The 19249-nt window shown below is 37.9% G+C and overlaps 1 protein-coding gene and 1 long non-coding RNA gene across 3 annotated transcripts in view; one reads left to right on the top strand and one right to left on the bottom strand.

The window, feature by feature from the left end:
• Nucleotides 1-19249, top strand: part of LOC144988140 (uncharacterized) — a 229409-nt gene that overhangs the window by 135373 nt on the left and 74787 nt on the right. The window lies entirely within an intron of this gene.
• The window catches only part of plod2 (procollagen-lysine, 2-oxoglutarate 5-dioxygenase 2), a 32173-nt gene that overhangs the window by 5629 nt on the left and 7295 nt on the right, over nt 1-19249 (bottom strand). For both annotated transcript variants that reach the window (XM_023950214.2, XM_011488974.4), the window contains exons 2-12: nt 12452-12543; nt 11062-11198; nt 9153-9316; nt 6667-6779; nt 6512-6575; nt 6214-6311; nt 4544-4645; nt 2667-2792; nt 2455-2576; nt 1526-1630; nt 518-643 (exon numbers count right to left, since the gene is read on the bottom strand). In XM_023950214.2, the coding sequence (XP_023805982.1) occupies nt 518-643; nt 1526-1630; nt 2455-2576; nt 2667-2792; nt 4544-4645; nt 6214-6311; nt 6512-6575; nt 6667-6779; nt 9153-9316; nt 11062-11198; nt 12452-12543 (1249 nt within the window). The remainder of the gene's footprint in view (nt 1-517; nt 644-1525; nt 1631-2454; nt 2577-2666; nt 2793-4543; nt 4646-6213; nt 6312-6511; nt 6576-6666; nt 6780-9152; nt 9317-11061; nt 11199-12451; nt 12544-19249) is intronic.

The following is a 19249-nucleotide window of genomic DNA, read 5'->3' as shown; positions in this document are numbered from 1 at the left end:
GGCGGACCACAAGCTCTCTTATTCCCCCGATGGACTATTTGCAGATGATTAGATCCATATACGTATTTGTTTTCCTTGTCCGATCTGGCATCTGGCTCAAAACTGTACGGCTGTATAGCTCAAATATTGCTCATAATTTTTATTGCACCGGTAATGTTAGGGTGGAGTTGTGAGGGGCTGTAAGTTGGCGGGAGAGCATGTAAAGTGATGGATGATGGGAAGCGAGCGGGCTTACTATGCACCAACAGTCCCTAACACAACTAAGGGACGAATTCCTAATGAACTACTGCAGCTCTGCAGAAACTATATCCTCGAAAAAATCTCTGTTTTTTTTTTTTATTTATTATTTTGGCTAAAAACAGCATAAGCATAAATAAAAAACCACTGGGAACAATTTTACAAAAGATCAAAAGATGACTGGGTTGTGACATTAATAACACATAAAAGATCAAATGAGAGATCACACATGCAGGTGTGAATGCCGACCATATCATGTTAAATTCCACTTGCAACTTACACACGCTTTCTTTGGACAATGTCTACATAGTCTTCAGATCGTGCATAATACCCATCCAGACTCAAGGCTCCCCAGAAGTTGGACCAAAGCTTGCCATGTCGGGTGACGAGGGGACCAATTATTTTTCTAGAGGGAAAAGAGGAAAAAGAGCAAAGAAATGGTGTCGGAGCAGATAAAAGTGGGAGAATTCTCACGGGCAGTCAACCACCTAATGCACTGGCTCTCTTCAAATCAATGTGCTGCAACTGAGAGATAAACCTCCAGATGGAAATACAGAGTCACTGTAAAGCAGATGGTGAGGATGTGTAAGGCTAAACCAGACCTATGCCTCCTGCAGAACTAATTTACATTATCATAACAAATTCTTAATGGAGTTTTGAAAACTGTAATCAATATATATGGAGCATATTTCCCCCAGACTATGATTTAATAAAAAACAATATTTTTTGTAATAAAGACAACTAGCAAAAAGTAAAGATTTACTATAATTTGACCATGAAAGACTTGCTGGCTGGCATTTATGCAAATAGGTGCACTGCGGCAAGCTTAATGGCACATTTTCATGGTTTTCCTCCCACAATCCCAGTGCCAGCAGAGAATTCTCATGCTGCCTTTAAATATCCTAGAAAGGCTTCTTTGCTTTTCATGCCTCCAGTCTGTCACATTACCGCCACAGCTGCAGTGATATACAGTTTATGTGAGGCTTTCTTCCCAGTCATGTGCAACAGAAGGCAGAAAAAAGAAGATTTGTATGTTTGTTTGTTTTTGCGTGATTCTCAGTGGCATTTCAGGGTTTAGTGCAAGAGACTCCCAATGTTGCCGTGCGGCCGGGAAAAAAACAGGAAGCCAAAACAGCTTATTTTAAAACGTTAATCGTCTCGCCTGTAATGTTCTTGAGGTTTAGCCCCTTTAGGGATAATTTCAATGGTTCAATGATCACGACAGAAACCGAGAAAGCTGGCTGAGCTGGCTCCACTGTGGCTTCTTCTGCAGTCACTGGGTGATTACCTGTTTTGCTCAATGAGAAGCTTTAATGTCTGTCTGTTGGTTAGCATCACATCCGAGTCGATGCTGAAGTAATAGTCACACGTGGCATCCTTTCGACAAAGGTCCCTAGTGACATTGAAAAAGGAAAATAAAACAAAATAACACTTCATAACTTGAACTTCACCATTTTATAAGTCAAACATTTCTTTGATCAGAATTTTTACAAGAACCAAAGTCTATTGTACAATATCATAATCACAATGGATGAGGATGGGCATGAGGCAAATTATTTTAGCATTTATAGAGCTTAATTTAAATAAAAAGTCTTTAAAACAAGTTTTTAAAACAAAACAAAAACACATTTTCGTATTTGTCCTGGCCTATTACCTTTGGTGTTTTTCTGGTATTAACAGAAAGCTACTAAAAATACAAATTCTAGGATGTTGTGTGTGAATTTTGTCAGCATTACCCACCCAATTGTAGTGAATGTACTGGATCGTCTTGGTGTGAAAGTTCCCAAGTTTAGCTTATCCTGTTGAGGAGTTAGTCTAAGAATTTTGATTGAATGTAATTAGAGTAATTTATTTCTACCACTAAATAGCTCGGGGCAAAAATACATTATATAAATTATATTATATGATGTAAACTAAACTTGTTTGCAAACTGTCAAATTCTAAAAATAAGTTACAATTATAAAGCAAGCCGCTAGCAGGAATGCCAACTGTTGATCCCTAGCTTTCACAGCTGCCCCCTTCTTATAACGTTCACAAATCGCAAAGGGAGTTTTCAAAACTTTTAAACATTTAAGAAGTATTTATTCAAACGTAAAATTTTGGAGCAGAACAGCATTTAGCCGTTTTAAGCATAATCCTTTGTTAAGCCGTCACTGACATAGAGCAGAAGGATTTTATTGCTTCATTTTGTGTTCTGTGTTAAAACGACACACATACATGCCCATGTTCCTGGCCTCTCCTTGGCTCAGGTTCTCTTCAGGTCCAACAACTTTAAAACTGCCGAACACATTCTTGCTTTCTTCCCAGAAGGTCTGGATGTGCTTTTCGTGGTAAACCTCCTAAGCAGGGAGCCCAAATTAATGACTAAGAACAACCATGAAGTGCCGAAATATCCTGAAGCCAACCTGCGAGCAGCTGCACACACTCACGTTGTTGTGGACAAATACTTGAAGTTTATCTTTGGGATAATCCAGAGTCAGCAGGCGGTGCAGGAATTCAGGTAGGAATGGGGTTGGCTGCTCGATGAACACTCCGACCAACACGTTTGGATATTCCTGTTTAGATTAGAGGGAAGATAAATTACATCTGTTTGAAACCGCTAGCTGTGGCCATCCCGCTTTGTTTAACATTTAATCATAGATGTTTACATTTTGCTTCACACACGATTAAACAATGAAGCGGCTGCAGATACCTTGACGACAGCCAACTTGTGCTCATCTTAACGATTCTACTTGAACTGTTAAAATGACACCATACTGTTCCTAGAACCTGATTTACAGTTTTCTTACTGCTGATTACAGCAACTGGGTATGTTCAGCCAATCAGAATCATTTAATTCAGGTAGAGAGGAAGGCAAGGCGAGCTGGAAAAAAACAAGGAGGATGGCAGCTGTCAGGGACATGGGAGAGGCAACCCGCCTCTGACCAAGCCAACTGACGATGGCACAAACATAAAAGACCCATGCATTTAAAAAAAAAAGAAGACAGTTTGGGGTAAAGATGATATATCGTGACCAAGAGACAGAGTGGAAGAAAGACTTTCCCATGACACTCAGCTCCAGCCTACTCAACCCAGTCTGGACTCGTGATCCTCTTGACCAGTTCACAGCAGAAGTCTGGGCCGGAGATGAAAGGCGATCTGAGCAGAACCATCTAATTTGCAAGTTTCACAATGACAGTGTTTCAAGCACAAGCAGGGAACCTCGTGCATCAAACCAAATTACGCTTAAATGTTACACCAAGAGCAAAGACACACAGGCTAATGAAGTGACAAAGGCCAAAAACAAACTAAACTAAAGCATACATAATGGCATAGAATAGAAACACCCATACTTTCATACACCACAAGAAAACAATATAGAAGACTGGCAAAGCCCTGGTCTCTGGTGGTGAAATACTTAGTGTCTGTGCCGGACATTGAATGAAACCGGTCTCACAGGCCTGCCTGTGAACCAAGTTTACACCACAAAAAAGCCCTGGACACAGTGTGACCACTGTTTCCACATGACCTATTCTTCCAGAAGTCTCTATTCCAAACAAACAGAGAATGAAATGTCTCAAAATCATTGTTATGAAAAGCATTTTCTGGACAAAGAACCGTGGTGAGAAATGTTTAAAAAAGGCCTTGGTGCACAATTATTTGCGGCCTAAAAACACTATCTTAAAATCTTCTTTTATCTCTGCATTACATTTTTGCTGCAGAAAACACTGTAAAAAAAAGGGAGAAAATAACATTCAGGGTGTCGACTGCCCACAAATAGGAAAGACGTTGGTAACATTCTTCTTCCTTCTTGTCAAGACCCAACCACACATCCAGAAACGTTTCCAAGAGCCTGCCATTCCTTCTGTCTATACATTGCCAGCTTTGGCTGAACTCTGTGACAAATGTTCAGCATAACCACTATAACTTACTGCTGTGGATAAAACCCACACAGAGAAACCCACTAAAGGCAGGCTGGTCAACGGTGACACCCCTTTAAATGAACCTTTCTGAAAACTTCCAAAGCCATATCCTGCACCACAGTGGAGCAGTGCTTCCGCTTCTCTCTGGAATTCACCTCGTGTTTATAGTCTTATAAAACTGCCCAAAAGGATGCAACTATTATTTTTGGACAGATTCATACTAACAGTCTTGCTTATCTGTTCAAATAAGGCAAGTTAGAGACTCCTCTTACTGTCTAGACGGACATAGATAGTGGGCTCATGCTGGAGAATCAGAGAATAGAATTGTCCCAAGTTGAACTTTTCCCAGGACAAAATTTAAGTGACCAAAGAGCTAAATAATGACTTAGAAAAAAAGCACATACTTCTAACTGGGTCAAGTCCAGAAGGTCATCATCACAGCCACTGCAACCGTTTTCATAGTTCCATGCATTGGGAACATAGTTACCCAGGTAGTTCAAGTACATCTGTGAACAGAAAGCAAGTGAATAAATTACTTCTGTCCATATTTCAGAAAAAAAATGTGTGAAATGTCAGCTTTTTCCCTATGAGTTAAATGTGTCATTGATATTTGAACTGAAGCAGAAAACAAAAGATCAATATTTCTATAATGATGAACCATGCCCAAAAAATTCACGTTTGGTAATATTTTAAATAGATTTAATTTGAACTATTTTCTTTTTCAGAAGCCTTATACATATAAAATACCCAAAAATGTTTAGCCTGCAATGATTTCAAAGGATATTTATAATGCGATGTATAGTTTTACTTGAGGTTTTACCACAAAAGTCAACAAATAAATTTCAAATAAATCATAGAAAAAGCAATATCCATTTATTAAAGTATTTTTTTAAGGAAAAAATTAAATTTATTTAGTTTTTGATGTAACCTTTTACAATTTTTATCAATGAAAGTTTTCACATGGTTACGGTTAAATTACCAGTATTAGTTATGAGAAAAGTTATTTTTTATAACTAAACAAAATTGGCTTTGAGTAGAAATTCAAATCAAATTGTCAACTTCTGAATAATTAGATTTATTTTCAGTATTTTGGCAGTAATGCCAACCCCATTACCACTGATGTTACTTTCATATCATTCCGTATCTATTATTCATAGATGTTTCATGGACTTTTGCCCTTTTTTTAAAGTTTAAAGTTGTTTGGTTGAGTAAATTGAACCGCTCATTAGTCCAAGTATGAAGCTAGAAAGTGGTGCTTAATCTGTTTTTTTTGTTTTTAAGTCTTAGCAATCTTTACACAAAATATACTGCACTGAAGATGAACATTGCATGCACAATTTCCAAAGTACTGCAGTTTTCCAGTCTTTTATTGTAGACACCAACACTGTGATCATGTGCTTGTTGCCACACACCATTTGGCAAAGTCCTTGGTATAATAATAAGCTTCCAGGCAGACAAATGGTAACTTCAATGGTAAAAACCACTGCCAGGACACTTTTCTGTCATCTACCATTCAGAGCTTCTCCTTCAGCTGTTTAAGGCTCTGGGAAGAGTGAGTCAATAGTTTGGTGGTTTTAGTTTGTCTCCAGGGAGATCCAGACACACGAGGCTGGCGGGGAAACAGGACTTGTGAGGAGTTACAGGAAGGAAAAGACCAGATTTAAACTCCATAAAAGTATCATGCAGGCCTTTTTTTGCTGATTGATCGCTCACACTGACATAAAGACTAATAGCATTGAGTAAATTGGGAACAGGTGGTAAAACATGAAATATATCCTATTTTTGTTGATTCTTCTTCAGGGCTGCCTTGAAAAAGAGGTTTTAAATCTGAACGGGACCCCCTTAATTAAATAAAGCTTAAATTAATTAAATAATTATAATAATAAAAAATCAACTGGTCTTTGTATTTGGGGGTAATATGTAGCATCCTGTTTACGTATTTCTGTGCTATATTTCATTTTATAATCTTTATTTTCAATGATGTTTAATAAACCGGTTAAAAAAAATGTTGCTAAGATAGATCATCTGAAAGTCATGTAGATGTGTCAACAGGTCACAATTTTTTTTTACTTACTTTAGTTTTTCCGTTGCCATGAACGACAATGGGCAGAGAGTCGTACATTGTGTTTCGCACTCTTACTCTGCCTGTTCCAAACTTAAGAAGCACTTCATCTGCCAAAAAGGGGAACACAAGACATTTCAATCCGGCTGATAAAAGCTGACTATCATATTTTGTCATAGGCCATGTTTCACAACAGAAAAACATCCAGTGTTTACTCCAGTTTTGAAGCAATTCAACGGACACATTACTGTAAATACAACAGTTAGGTAAAGATAAAATAATGGTGAATTGGGTTTCTATAATTCCTCACCAACAGCTCCATTCAAGTTCTGGAAAATCTGGCACTTGTGGTCAAGAGTCATATTGAGAGTTTCCTGTGAGACACGGCAAATTAGCTTATACATAAAAAAAACAAAAAGAAAAAATGGTAAAGTGGATGGTGGTGCTGACACAACAAAAACCTACTCGTTTCAATGGATCCAGGTAGATTTTGGTGTAGAAGAGCTGGTCGTCGTCATTATCGTGGAGGTTCCATTCTGAGACAATTCTGTTTATATACGGGGCATAGCCAATTATACCTGCAGGTAATTAACAGTGTGAAACACATAGTGAGATCTTAAATATAGGGTTAGACATGTTTATAAGGTCATTTACAACTGCCAGACTGTTGGTGACAATTACACTGTGTGCTGGCTCCAGGGAATGCACACTTTTCCCCTTCAGAGTCTGTTTTGTTGTTTTTTTTTGCCATCCTCAGTAGGTTAGTTTATATTTTTCAAAGGAAAGAGTGTTTTTTTTGGCAATAACCCCAAACTCACAAGACGTCAGCCTTCTGCACTCTCTTGACAGGAATTGGTGTAAAAGTATGTGACAGGAAACCTGTCACCTTTTTGTCATGCCCTCTTGCTGGTGGCTGAGCTGCAACCACTGTGTGATTTCCCTCCCGTGAAAATGTTCTCATGGCAATCTCTGCTTCAGTTTCCTCTGGCGCTCCCGTTTTTTTTTTTTTTTTTTTTGCTCTCTGCCAGGCACACAGGCCACAGCAAAAGATTGCAGGGTTTTGCATACCATCATTTGCGAAAAAGCCTTAGACTTTGTAAACAAGTCAATGGATATACATGACATAATGTAAGTGGCAGGAGTGAGAAAATGGAAATCAAAGGAGATCGGGACTTTTGTGCAGACTATGTTGTTTGGCCATGAGAAAAAGATCCTGGGAAGGTGCTGCCTATTGACCAACTCCATCCTTTAAAAAAATGTTTTGCGCCATTTTTTTTTTTTAATTGGGAAATACAAAACCCTACTAAGTCGGGAGACAGACTTTAATCTATATGCTATATCTAGCAGTTAAAGCTTTTTTTCTGCTCCAAAATAATAAAATCTTCAAATAAATTAGCTGGGATTATTCTTATCTTTGTAATACTGCCTAAATAAAAAGCAAAAGTGACATATAAGCCCTTCATATCCTTCCTTCTGCTCCATAACACTGCACTCTCTGTGACATTGGAGTGTGTCCAGATACCAAAAAACTTTCCCTACTGGTCACTTGGGCGGTAGCTGTGGCAACACAAACAAAGCCTGCATTTGTGGCATTTTCAGGGCCCCAAGACAAATCCACATGTCATGTCAATGACAATGAGCGCTAAAAACGTTCTCTGATCGGTCTAAGACGGCTAGACTCCACTATGGGAGGTCAGACCAGACTGATGGCCACAACGAAGGCAGCATTTCCACTTCTGAGGAACTCTGTCTTTCAGACCAAGTATAGGAGCATGCTCTTTGCTGGACGTGTCTGCACATTTCCATGTTTTTTTCCCATACATCCCCAGCCCATGATATCATATTTGCATTACGCCTACAGGCATGTTACATAGCTATCTGCCAAAGCAACCACAGGGAGGCTGATTGCTAAAAAAAAGAAATCTCCAACTATGTAGTTAATAACCACATTGATGGACTTCTCCCATATTCTATGAAGTGTGGACAGGAAATACCTCAAAGTGCAAGTTTACAGAGTAAAATACGCTCCAATAATGCACCTCGAGACACAGAAGGAAATCCTGGGGTTTTTATATTTTCAAAACCAACACTAAGTCTGGTCCGATCCTGCAGAGCTGCCCCACTACTCCTTACACTAATAACAGCAAAGATTTGCTGCTGTTCAGCCCACTGAATTCCGACGAGGCCTGCAAGTCTTCAGAGGTCGATAGCTGATGGTGGAATGTGCAAATCCCTGTGCACCCAGAAATGCTGAGGGGGGGTTGGATAGATTTACAGTCCAGTTAGAGAAACACTTTTCTAAACTAAAAAACCCCAGTAAACCTCTTCATGTAAACAGAACAAATCTTAGTTGAAACTTTATCTTATCTCCAGATTGGCTTTGTTCAGGAGGGCAAAGACCCTAAATAAGATGTTGTTGTTCTCTACAGATAATTTGAAATACATTCATAATGTTGTAGCATTCATAAAAGCAGATTTCTATGAACAGATGATTTTTTTTCCATTGTTTCACTGTCTGGATGCAAAATCTACTTCAGCCCTGAAACCACCCAGAAGCAGCTTTTCCTGTGCCATTCTGCTGAAGGTCTTCTCAGGTTAAAAGTGAATTTTCCATTCCGACAGTGGCCTACTGCTCTGTCCAAAGCCAGGATATGAAATTAAATCCAATTTAAAAGTCTATTTTAATGTTGACTTTATAAAATAAGTGGATTTTCCATTTTCTATGAATACTATAAAATGAGTTAGAACAAATTCGACTATAATTGGAGCATAATGAATTTAATTTTGGTTGTAATTTCTAGATAATTGGCTTTACTGGGCTCTGCCATTTCCAGATTTGAGTAATATCTAAGTTTTGAACGTTTCTTGAAGCCCTATATACACAATAGAAACAGCATGAAGTCAGAGAACTGTAAAAAGGTTCACCTTTTTTGAACATTTATACAACCCACCTCCGGAGTTAAGGAAACGTTTGCCACTGCGCACCGAGGGGTACTTGTCAGTCAGGCGTTTATCAGGCCATATCAACCCCTCTGCAGCAAACAGAACTTTGTGATTGGCCTGCTTAAACTTCTTGAGAATCTCTTCAGGTCCTCCAGCGAAGATAAGATCATAACTAAAAAGAAACAGTGAAGATAAAAACACACCTGATCTTTATCGTTTTTATTCATTCTTGAGGAGTTGTTTTTTTTCTAGAACATGCTCGAGTATGTCAGACACCAGACCAAGCCATCAATTTTCCTGAAACCAATAGAGATCTAAATGTCAACACCGAACATTCCCCATGATTTGTTAAAGCAGGCTTTCAGGGAGCTGGTGTGGTGTTTCCAAAAGTGCTCAGTTTTGACACACACTAACAGACAAAGGGACACAAACTGCAAGAAGGCAGACTGACAGACAAAAAGAAAACGTGTCCTTTTGCAAAGACCAAATTTTTTTGATGACTCCCTTATGACATTATTTTTAGGTAAAACATTGTCTATTAAAAGAAAAACTGGAAATGTGAGATGTAATTTACCATAACAAAGGAGTCGAAAACAAAAAGTCATGCCAGAAAAAACTAAATAAATAAAAGTTTAGTGTAGGTGAGGAAGTCTGTATGTTGTGTTCACATCTGGAAAACACATGCTCATACAAGTATCCTTTGTGACTTGTTCCCTCATAAATCATGGTCATTTCCTTCATCTGAATTAAAAAGTCGAACTATAATTTCTTCAAACCACCTAAGTAAATAATTCAAAACAAATCCGTCCAGGAAACCTATGACCCTTGCCCTTTTATGACAAGCCGACTGCAGCTCAACTCCAACATTTAACGGTCATTCAGCTCTTGGGCAAAATGCCCAACCAAACATTGTGACCGAGTGTGAGAAACATTTAAAAAAAAAAAAAAAATCTTTTGATGAATTACATGCAGATTGAAATAAATTGGACACTGTTGATTCAGCGTTATGAGCCCCATATTGTTATGATTTACCCACTTTTTTGCCTTTATTTTACTGGTTTCAACAAAGGTGCATTAAATTTAGGTATAATCATACTTTGCAATTTATCTTTATGGATCTCTTTCTGCCGTATTTAGATATTTAGTCAAGAACTACTCCTTGCTATATTACTTTCCTATCTATTCATCAAGCCTTGCATTTATTTTTACATCGGCCCCCCAGCCCAGACATCAAAATTTGGAAGACATTTTAATTTGCACTTTACAGATGATATCTGAAAGTGTCAAACCGCTTTGGCTGGCTCAGCTGGAGTGTACATAGAAAATAATTGCAAATGGCTGACAATCTTCTTCAGTGTAGAAACAGTTTATTAGACTAAAATCACTTCCTCTACAAAAAAAAAAAAAAGAAAATTACATTCCAATTACCTGTTTCAAGGGTGTGACAGCTCTTCACAGCAATTATGGTTCACATTATTCAAGTTGGTGCAGTAAATAAAATTACATTTCTCTCTATTTAGGGAGAAATGAATGCCATGCAAAGTTCTTATTATTTTTAAACCCTAACAATACTTATGTGAAAATTTGCATTGGCCTTGAAAGCTGATAATTCAGTTCCATGCATGTGAGAAGTACTTTCTTCTCATATAATAAAGCTTTAGCCTGAATAAGTGCTGTTTTTATCCACAAACACCTCTCACTCAGGAGATACCACATCTAAAGCAATAATCACAGCCTCTGAGAAACGTCTCTCAGCCACAATTAAAGTGTTTTGCACTATTTTTCTGTGGAAGAAGTTGAGAAAAAAGTTTCTAAAAGATTTTGGCTGCATAATAAAGTGAATTTGTCTGTGAAAAGTGACACCTGAGTATATATTGTTTTCTAATGTGTAGAACCGAGAAAAGGTTAGTGAAGTACCTGTCCACAGACAGGATTACAAGGTCCTCCTGGTCAGCGAGAGCTTCCATGGCTTTCTTCAGTAGTCTCACTTTTTGTCCTCCACCGATAGAGTGACCCACATCACCCCCTTTCCATTTCTCTCCCATTCCAAGGACCTAAGATAAACACAAAGACAAATGTAAAACTGAAAGGACAATATTTCTTCACATTTATTTACTGCCCGAGGATTTTTAAAACTTTCAATTGATACTATGCAAAAAGCAAAACAAAGGAAATCTGTACAACAGATTGTGTTTCTAAATTATTTTATCAGTTAATTTATATGGTAGTGATGGTGCTATTTGTTATTCATGGTAAAAACAAGTAGAAATCTTGTTAGTACAAGAGTATACAGTCATTGTTTCAATCTTTTAATGACATCAATCAATGTGTCTTTGCGACATTGAATAAAAAAGGTTTTCTTAAACAAATTAGATTTTTTCTTGTGGCAATGCCAAAGTGATCTATGACCTATTGATTTGAAATGACGTAGAACATTATCAGACAAATGTGCATCCAGCTGTAATGGCAACATGGTCTGTTGGTTTCAAGATAGCTGGTGTGTTTAGGTGAAACTAGGACCTCACCAGGCTGTTCAGAGAATTTATAATCTGCAAGTACATAATGACTTCTCTAATGACCAACATAGGCCATTAAAATAAATTCATGTGATTTTTTTTTGTTCTACCATTTTGCAATTGATGACAGTAAGAAGGGGATGGATGACACTGCTGAAACAATAATTTGAAACCATTGTTTAGCTCCCTCATAGTCCTCATTGCATGATTTGACGCCACAAGAAACTACATACACTTTGTAGAATCAGGCAACAGGTGCCACAAACTAAGAATTTGGAGGTCAATATGAAAACGCCATGTACCCATTTCAGAGCAACTCTTTAAAAATGTGTGGACGCATGGTGATGTGAAGGCTAACACTGTTGCTTCAAAGGGTGTGATTTCAATCCCAACAGGTTTTATTTTGGGTAACACTTGATTTTCCTTTTCATAGACCCGTGATTTTACTTTCTCAAGGTATACTCCAAAGAATTGCCCTGCATCCAGATTTTCTTCCCTTGTATCAAAGAAAATCTCATCTCTGTTATCTGCTACTGATGTTCCTGTCTCAGATGCAGCCCTTATTATACCCCCATCGTGTGAATGGCAACATAAACTTTTACCTCTCTCTGCTACACTTGATTTTAAATCAACCATTGAAGTGAACTGATGGGCAAAACTAAGGAATCCATTAGCGTTCTTGCAGTTTGTTTTCATCAGACCCAGTAAAAGACGATGCTTTATTGCTGTGTTTCAGTACATTCATTTTAACATGGCGGCATTTGGCACCCTTTAAGAAAATAATATCTTACCTTTACAGTGTAGTTGAAATAGTTGGCAGAACGCATGAAGCGCAGAAAGCCATCCGTTTCCTCTGTGGCCACAGTTAAGATGAGCAGTTTCTCTAAAAATGAGAGACATATTTTGATGAATATGATGACATTTTTCAGCTTCCAGATTAAAGGGATAAAAGGGTATGCTCTCTGAAATGAAAAATGAGTCACTTGAAGTTGTAAAAATTTTGGCTTCAGTTAAAAGAATCCGCAGAGACATTCTTATATTTTTCCAAGCATAAATATAAGTATTGAGATTCCCATTTCTGTGAACCATGTCTCTTGTAAACCTCAAACCTATATGTCAACAAACTGTGGACTATTTGGTTCGGCAGTGTAGACCTAAGTTTCTAAATAGAAAGAAGTACTGTAGTCTTAATTTGATTCCAAAACAGAGGCTTTTTTTTCTCAAAGACGGGCTCAATTATCTCTTTCCTCTTAGGTAGGAAAAAGTCCCACAAACCTCGAGGACATGTCCAGTGGCCATGAGCGCTGAAATCTGAGGTTTGACGAAGGGTTAACCAAACACCAATCTTCACCAAGCCCTAACGTGAAACCAGAGACGTGAAGAAATTCTTGCAGAGTTTGTGTTTAAAAACAGGCAGCTCAGTTGGAAGCAGGAAGGTTCCTTCTGTTCAAGTGTGAAGGAAAAAGCCCTTTGGTTTTCCTGATCATGTCAATGAAATGTTATTGCACGAATGGGAAGCGCCACTTCGTACCCAGCTGCCCTTTAAAAATGTGTAAAATATTAATCTGCGCCAGTCTTCAAAGAGAGAGTCTAGCAAAGACGTTTAATGACACTTTAATGCAGTTTTAAAGGACCACTTGAAGAGTAATCAAAATTTTCATTGAATTCATGGCTGCCAACCTGCCCTCTACAGAAACACTCAATGTAATCCACAAAATCCTTGTAAAATATTTATAAGTCATTGGCACTCCAATTTTGATTACAATTTTAGAGTCCAAAAGAACTATATCAGGATCTATAAAGGCTTGAGTTTGAGTGAGTGTAACAGTTTAGTCAGTTCAAGAGGCAGAGCAGCACCTTATGAAAAAACAATTAGCAAAGCTATGAAAATAAGTGTTTTGTTTGAACCTTTATTTGTCTATTTTTTTTCCAAGACCATTTTTACGACCAAATTAATTCTGATAAAAAAACAACTTTAACCTGGGATTTTTATATTTAATTTTTAACATCCAGACTGATGGTGTCGTGACTAGTCATTCTATTCGAACATTTTCATTACAATTGAGTGATACCTGATAAAAAACTTAAGCTTACTTACATTTTCTGTTTAATGTGACAAAAGTAGGTATCAGGTGAAATAAACTGTCATTCCATGAGACTGGCAATTTCCCTCAATATATTGTCAAAGTCTAGCATTTTCTGAGTCTTAATGCTTGTAAACTCAGACATGAGTTGTAATAAAAAATTAATGAAGTGAGTTAACCAGACTGAGATCTGTCTACTGAGTCTACGCTGCTCCTAAAGTAATCTAAGAAACCGAGAAAATCCCAGGTTTAACTTCATGAACTGTACAAAGAGCAGAGACACTTGCCGTCTGCAACAGGTGCTCTCCATTCTTGCTCTTGGCTACAAGGAAGATGTTGGAACATAACTGAGGCAAGAGGAGTTTTCCTTCATCTGGGAAACACATTTCTCTTACAGCCCTGTAAAACAGGTGGTTCTGGTAGTAACACTCGATATTTACGGGCTTTATTCGCCTAAGCAAAGACATTGACAGGAGCAAGTAAGAGGTGGAGGGCAGCAATATGATGTATAACATGAACAATCTCCATGTTTGGATATTTTATGGAAACAACACACCTAGTTGGAATTGGAAAGTTTTCCTTCTGAGACATTTTTGAAGTGCTTAAACTATCCTAAAAGCAGATGCAATCCCGTTTTCTTTTAGGATTTCTTGACATGCGGAGAAAATCTTGAGAGAATGATTAGTTCTATACTATCATAATGGTACCCATAATCAAAATAGTGTTCTTTTTTTGAGTATATTTGTTATCTGTGTGAGGTTTTTTCTGCTTACACTTTTCCTTTTTAAAATCTGAGAGTTCCCTCCAGCAGGCCTTCTGAAAATAAACACTTGTTACTTCCAATGTCATGCAAACCTTTGCTGTCAGGAAAATAGACACTGACAGCTAACACCAGTTAGCCTTTTGGGATGTTTCCCTGACCCTATGAAAGCTCACACTTTGTGTCTGTCGTAAATATGGAGGCTGAAGGCTGCCTCCCAAAGAGCAGGCCTCCTCTAAAGCACACCCCAAGGATGTAAGCTGTGTTTGTGAAGAGAGCTAAAACTTACTGTTTACTTTGAGTTTATACAGCACATCTGCTGTACAAACACTTAGAAGTTTCTTATGTGGTATGAACACAATAACGCCCAGACAAAGCCTTGTGTGAACTATGGCTGAGAACCTTTGATGGTTCTTACAAGACTGCCTCCAAAGACAACACAGCTGCCAACAAATGTAATTCCTAGAAAGACATCAATGCAGCCAAGATTTGGATTGTGGAATGATTTACTCTCGCTTTCATTTAAAATATATCACTGTGATCTCAAACCATGTTTCCACTGAGCAGTATGGTCTGGTCCAGTCTGGTCCGGTTTAGAATGGTCCATGCAATTCAGGTGAGCGTTTCCATCACTTGGACCATCACGATACATGTGGAGTGAAGCCAACAACAACAATGGAGGTCATCCAGCAGCTCAGTTTTTTCCGCTTGGCTTTTGGTACATGGCATATACAAAGCATGTCATGTTGTTTGAGAGAAGATTGTTTAAGAGAAATACAGCTGCCTTCATAGCACTTTCTTTTGTCATTATGACCTTCAGCCAATCAATGGGTTTCAACAATAGCTCCGCTCTGAACAGTCCATTCGATTTTTTTATGGACCTACAACCAAAATGGTACAGTTCGTCCAGCTTAATGGTTCCATTTTATAATGGAAACGCTCAAAATCCCGGACCATACCATGCCGCTCAGTGGAAACAGGGCGGTAGTCATTAGTCATTTCTTATATTATCTCTTTTGTTCATAAACTTTCACATATTTAAAATAATGTCACAGAACCTGAACCGCAGCAACCTGAACAAAGACTATATGCTCTCACCTCTCTCAACGTCCTTCAGAAGGACATAGAGGAGGAAACCGCACAGCAACATGGTCTGTCCAATATTGTTTGAGTTTGTCGCAGGGCCTGGTCCTGGTGAAACATGCTTGCAACAACCAGGAAGCAAGACATTAGAGCTCATCACTAACCAATGCTACCAACCTTCCAAGAAAACTCTTTTTGACTGAAACATCATTCTGTGACAGTATAAGATTCCTGTTGTTTTTTCCTTTTTCTTTTTAAACGTGGCTCTAAAAAGCCAAAGGCAAGGGTTTTCATTCAGATTTACAAGGACATGTCAACTACACAGTTCCCTATAGCATTAAGAGTCTCGAGAAACTCAATATGGATCTTGCCCATGCCCAACACAATGCCACCATGGAATGTTTTGACCAGCCCCACAACCTCAGTCCTTGCATGAGGCAATCAGTTCCTGAGTCTACAGGTTCTGACTCCACGGAAGAAAACTGATTTCCCCAGGTTTTGTTCCCGAACTAAACAGCAAAAAACAGACAATGTTAAAAAGGAAATGACATATTTAGGCATTAGCTGTTGGAGGACATTACTGACAAAAGAAGTTCCAATCTGCACCTTTATGTAAACTTTTTATCTGTATTTATTTACCCTGAAAAAAAAAGTGTTTGGGTTTTATGAAGTTTTGGGAAAATGTCTTTTTCTAATACAGCTAAGGTTTCTATTGTGGGCATGAAAATTATACAAAGACAGAGTTTGCTCTTGACAGTACAGTGTGAAAACTCCAAGAGGAGAGGAATGAAACTCTAACAGTGCAGCTGCAACTCATCTCCAAAAATAGACATTGATGCCAAATGATCTTTCCTTTGCAGTCATTCTCTGTAACACAGCGCTCAGCTATCCATGTAAACTTCTGCGCTTGGATGAACAGAAGTCCTGACCCATTGGCTGGGGCTTGGACAGGGCAAGCTTTTCATGCAGAAAGAAAAGGGGTGTCAAGGGAGCCTGCCTAGGTCTTGACCGTGGGGATCAATTTTTTCTTATTTCTTTGGCCAGAGAACAAATGCTCTGTTCTATTTTGGTTTTCCAAGTAAATAAACCCTCGTTACCTCATGTCTCACCAAAATTGTCAGGTCTAGGAAACTGTAAGTCGTTTATCACATGTCACTATTTTTTAGGGCAACAGAACAGAGTTCTGGATGGTTCAGTTGGCTGCCTGTAGGACTGGTGCATAGGAAACCAGGTTTAGGGGTGACCCTCCATGTCTGGGTCACCCCTGTGCAGATCCCCCGCTCAGATTAAATACCGGGTTATTTCAGGAAGGGCATCTGGCGTAAAAATCTATGCCAAATAAACTTTGTGTATCGGTGCACGCTGCTTCACTGAAGGGAAATGCCGAAAGGTGAACAAACAAAGACTACAATTCATAAGTATGTTGTGAATGTCTGTCACTTGATTTTGTTCATTTGATGACAAACAGAAACAATTCAAAATGTATTTGTGTTTGTCCAGCCAACTTTATCTAGTTTGCACAAAACTCCATCATTTTGAAAATGCATCACTATAAAATATACAGCACTAGAACAGGGAGAGTTTAGGGATGTGATTCAAGAATGTGTTATTCTAAATAGGCAATTCATCTAGTAAATTTCATAGCAGCATTTTCTGAGCTGTAAGGATTTGTAAATATTAACCTTGACTGTGCATACATTTTTAGGGGATTCCAGGAATCGGAAGGATTGTCAGCGCACAAAGGGTCGCAGAGAAAGCCTAAAGTAAAATCCCTTGATCTTTTTTTTTTGTTTGTTTTGTTGATGATACTACATTGCCATGTATTACACTAATAATATTTTCAATAATAATATAACAATAATAATATTTAACCTTAAGTCTTATTGAAAATCCTCCACATTGTTATTAAAATCAAGTCCGAGAAACCTCTATCTATGCATTTATTTTTGTAAATTTTTGTTTATGGGTTCCATAAACGCCAATAAGTTACAGTAAGGCTGCACAAAATGGTAGGGAGTGAACGCAAAAGTCCTATATAGATTTTTCCACATGCCTAAACATGTTTGTACTGATGTGTGTTTAAATTCTCGGAGCTCTGCCAACATTTTATGTGCAAAAGCTGCATATCTTTAACTTTTTAAAAGGTCTCACAGACCTTTTCTACATTTTTTAAACATAAATCTAAGACACATTTGCAACACTAGAGTTTGTCTCCAGCTTTAAAAGACATTAGAGCTTAAATAAACCACAGACAGATGTAATATGTATATCTATAAAACAGAGGCCTATAGTCATTAAATTTAACCTACAGTAACAAATAGCTTTGTTGTTGGGTGAGCACTCCATGTGCAAGCAATTAGCCCTGAAGGGGGGGGGGGGAGCATGACCGCATACAACAGAGATAAGACAAACGCTCAAGCAGAGTGATGTCAAACCTTATCGATCAAAACTAACATCTGAATTTTAATTTTAGTATTTTTATGGAAGCATAATTGGTCGTGTGTCCTCAAAAAAAGGCTGTACCTTCAATTACACGTGTTAAACCGCAGGCACTGCACTCTACGGATGTGGCATGATGTCACCAGCATTTTAGCCCGGAAACTACTTTTCAGTCTTGTCATACGTCATTGTGAATGTGGAATCGTTTATTTATTTAACCCTACCAAAGTAGCTATCATGCTTTTGCTATGCGGTGTTCCTATATAAAGAATAGTCATTTGCTTTGGCTCCAGTTCAGGCCTCAACTGTTTAGAAAACATAATCTTCACCGAATCCTCATTCTAAATAGGAATAGACATTTTGTGGCAACTCTATGAAGTACAACAACAGTTTGTGGAAGCAGATAAATATGCGACTTTTCTACCTTTTATCACGATTGGATTTTCCACCGTTACAGTGTTGAGTGCATACAAAAGACTACAACCAGATTTTTACCCCCGTTCTGCCTAAAGGTATCTTTACTTCATCGCCATTGCAACAATATTTGACTCACAGTCCCCTTTGCCAAAAGGAAGCAAGTATATTACTGATTGATTTAAGCAAGCAAATATGTTAAATATGTTAATAAAACCCAAGTTCCCTCACACATTCTATTCAGATACTGCAGCTAATGGCATGGCAAATCTACATGGAGAAGATGTTACAAAAGTACCCTCAGCTAATGCGAATACTTATGATTATTCATAGGTAAGACTAAGGAAAAACCTCATGTCTACTCTTTGAGACTAATTTACAAACAAAAACGACTAGAGCCAGATCAGTTCATCAAATTACCACTAGGTGCTTACTAGTAATTAAATAAGCAAGTTAATCCCAATCAACTTCAGTAAAAAATCTGTCTAAATAAAAAATAAATAAATAAACAATGTGTGTAGGTAAATGTAATTGCAATCATTTTTTCTTTTTGCATTTGTTGTTATATTAGGGTTGTGATGATTGATGGACTTAATTGCTGCATCGATTTATATTCCTACAATCCAACCAGATCGATCTGTCTGAAGCAAGTTTAATCGAATCAAATCGACCTATACTATTATAACATCATTTCAAAATGACATAAATGAATATTGGAAAATACAATTTGAATTGAGACTTTGTCAGTTTATAATGCAAAAACATCCAAGTGAATCACAGCACCAAACGCACTTGATGACAGCAAAATA

The sequence above is a fragment of the Oryzias latipes genome, chromosome 20, assembly GCF_053564925.1.
Source record: "Oryzias latipes strain Hd-rR chromosome 20, Olatipes_Hd-rR_3.1".
Lineage (NCBI taxonomy): Eukaryota > Metazoa > Chordata > Actinopteri > Beloniformes > Adrianichthyidae > Oryzias > Oryzias latipes.
The sequence above is the reverse complement of the archived record's forward strand: the minus strand, read 5'-3'. Positions and strand labels throughout refer to the sequence as shown.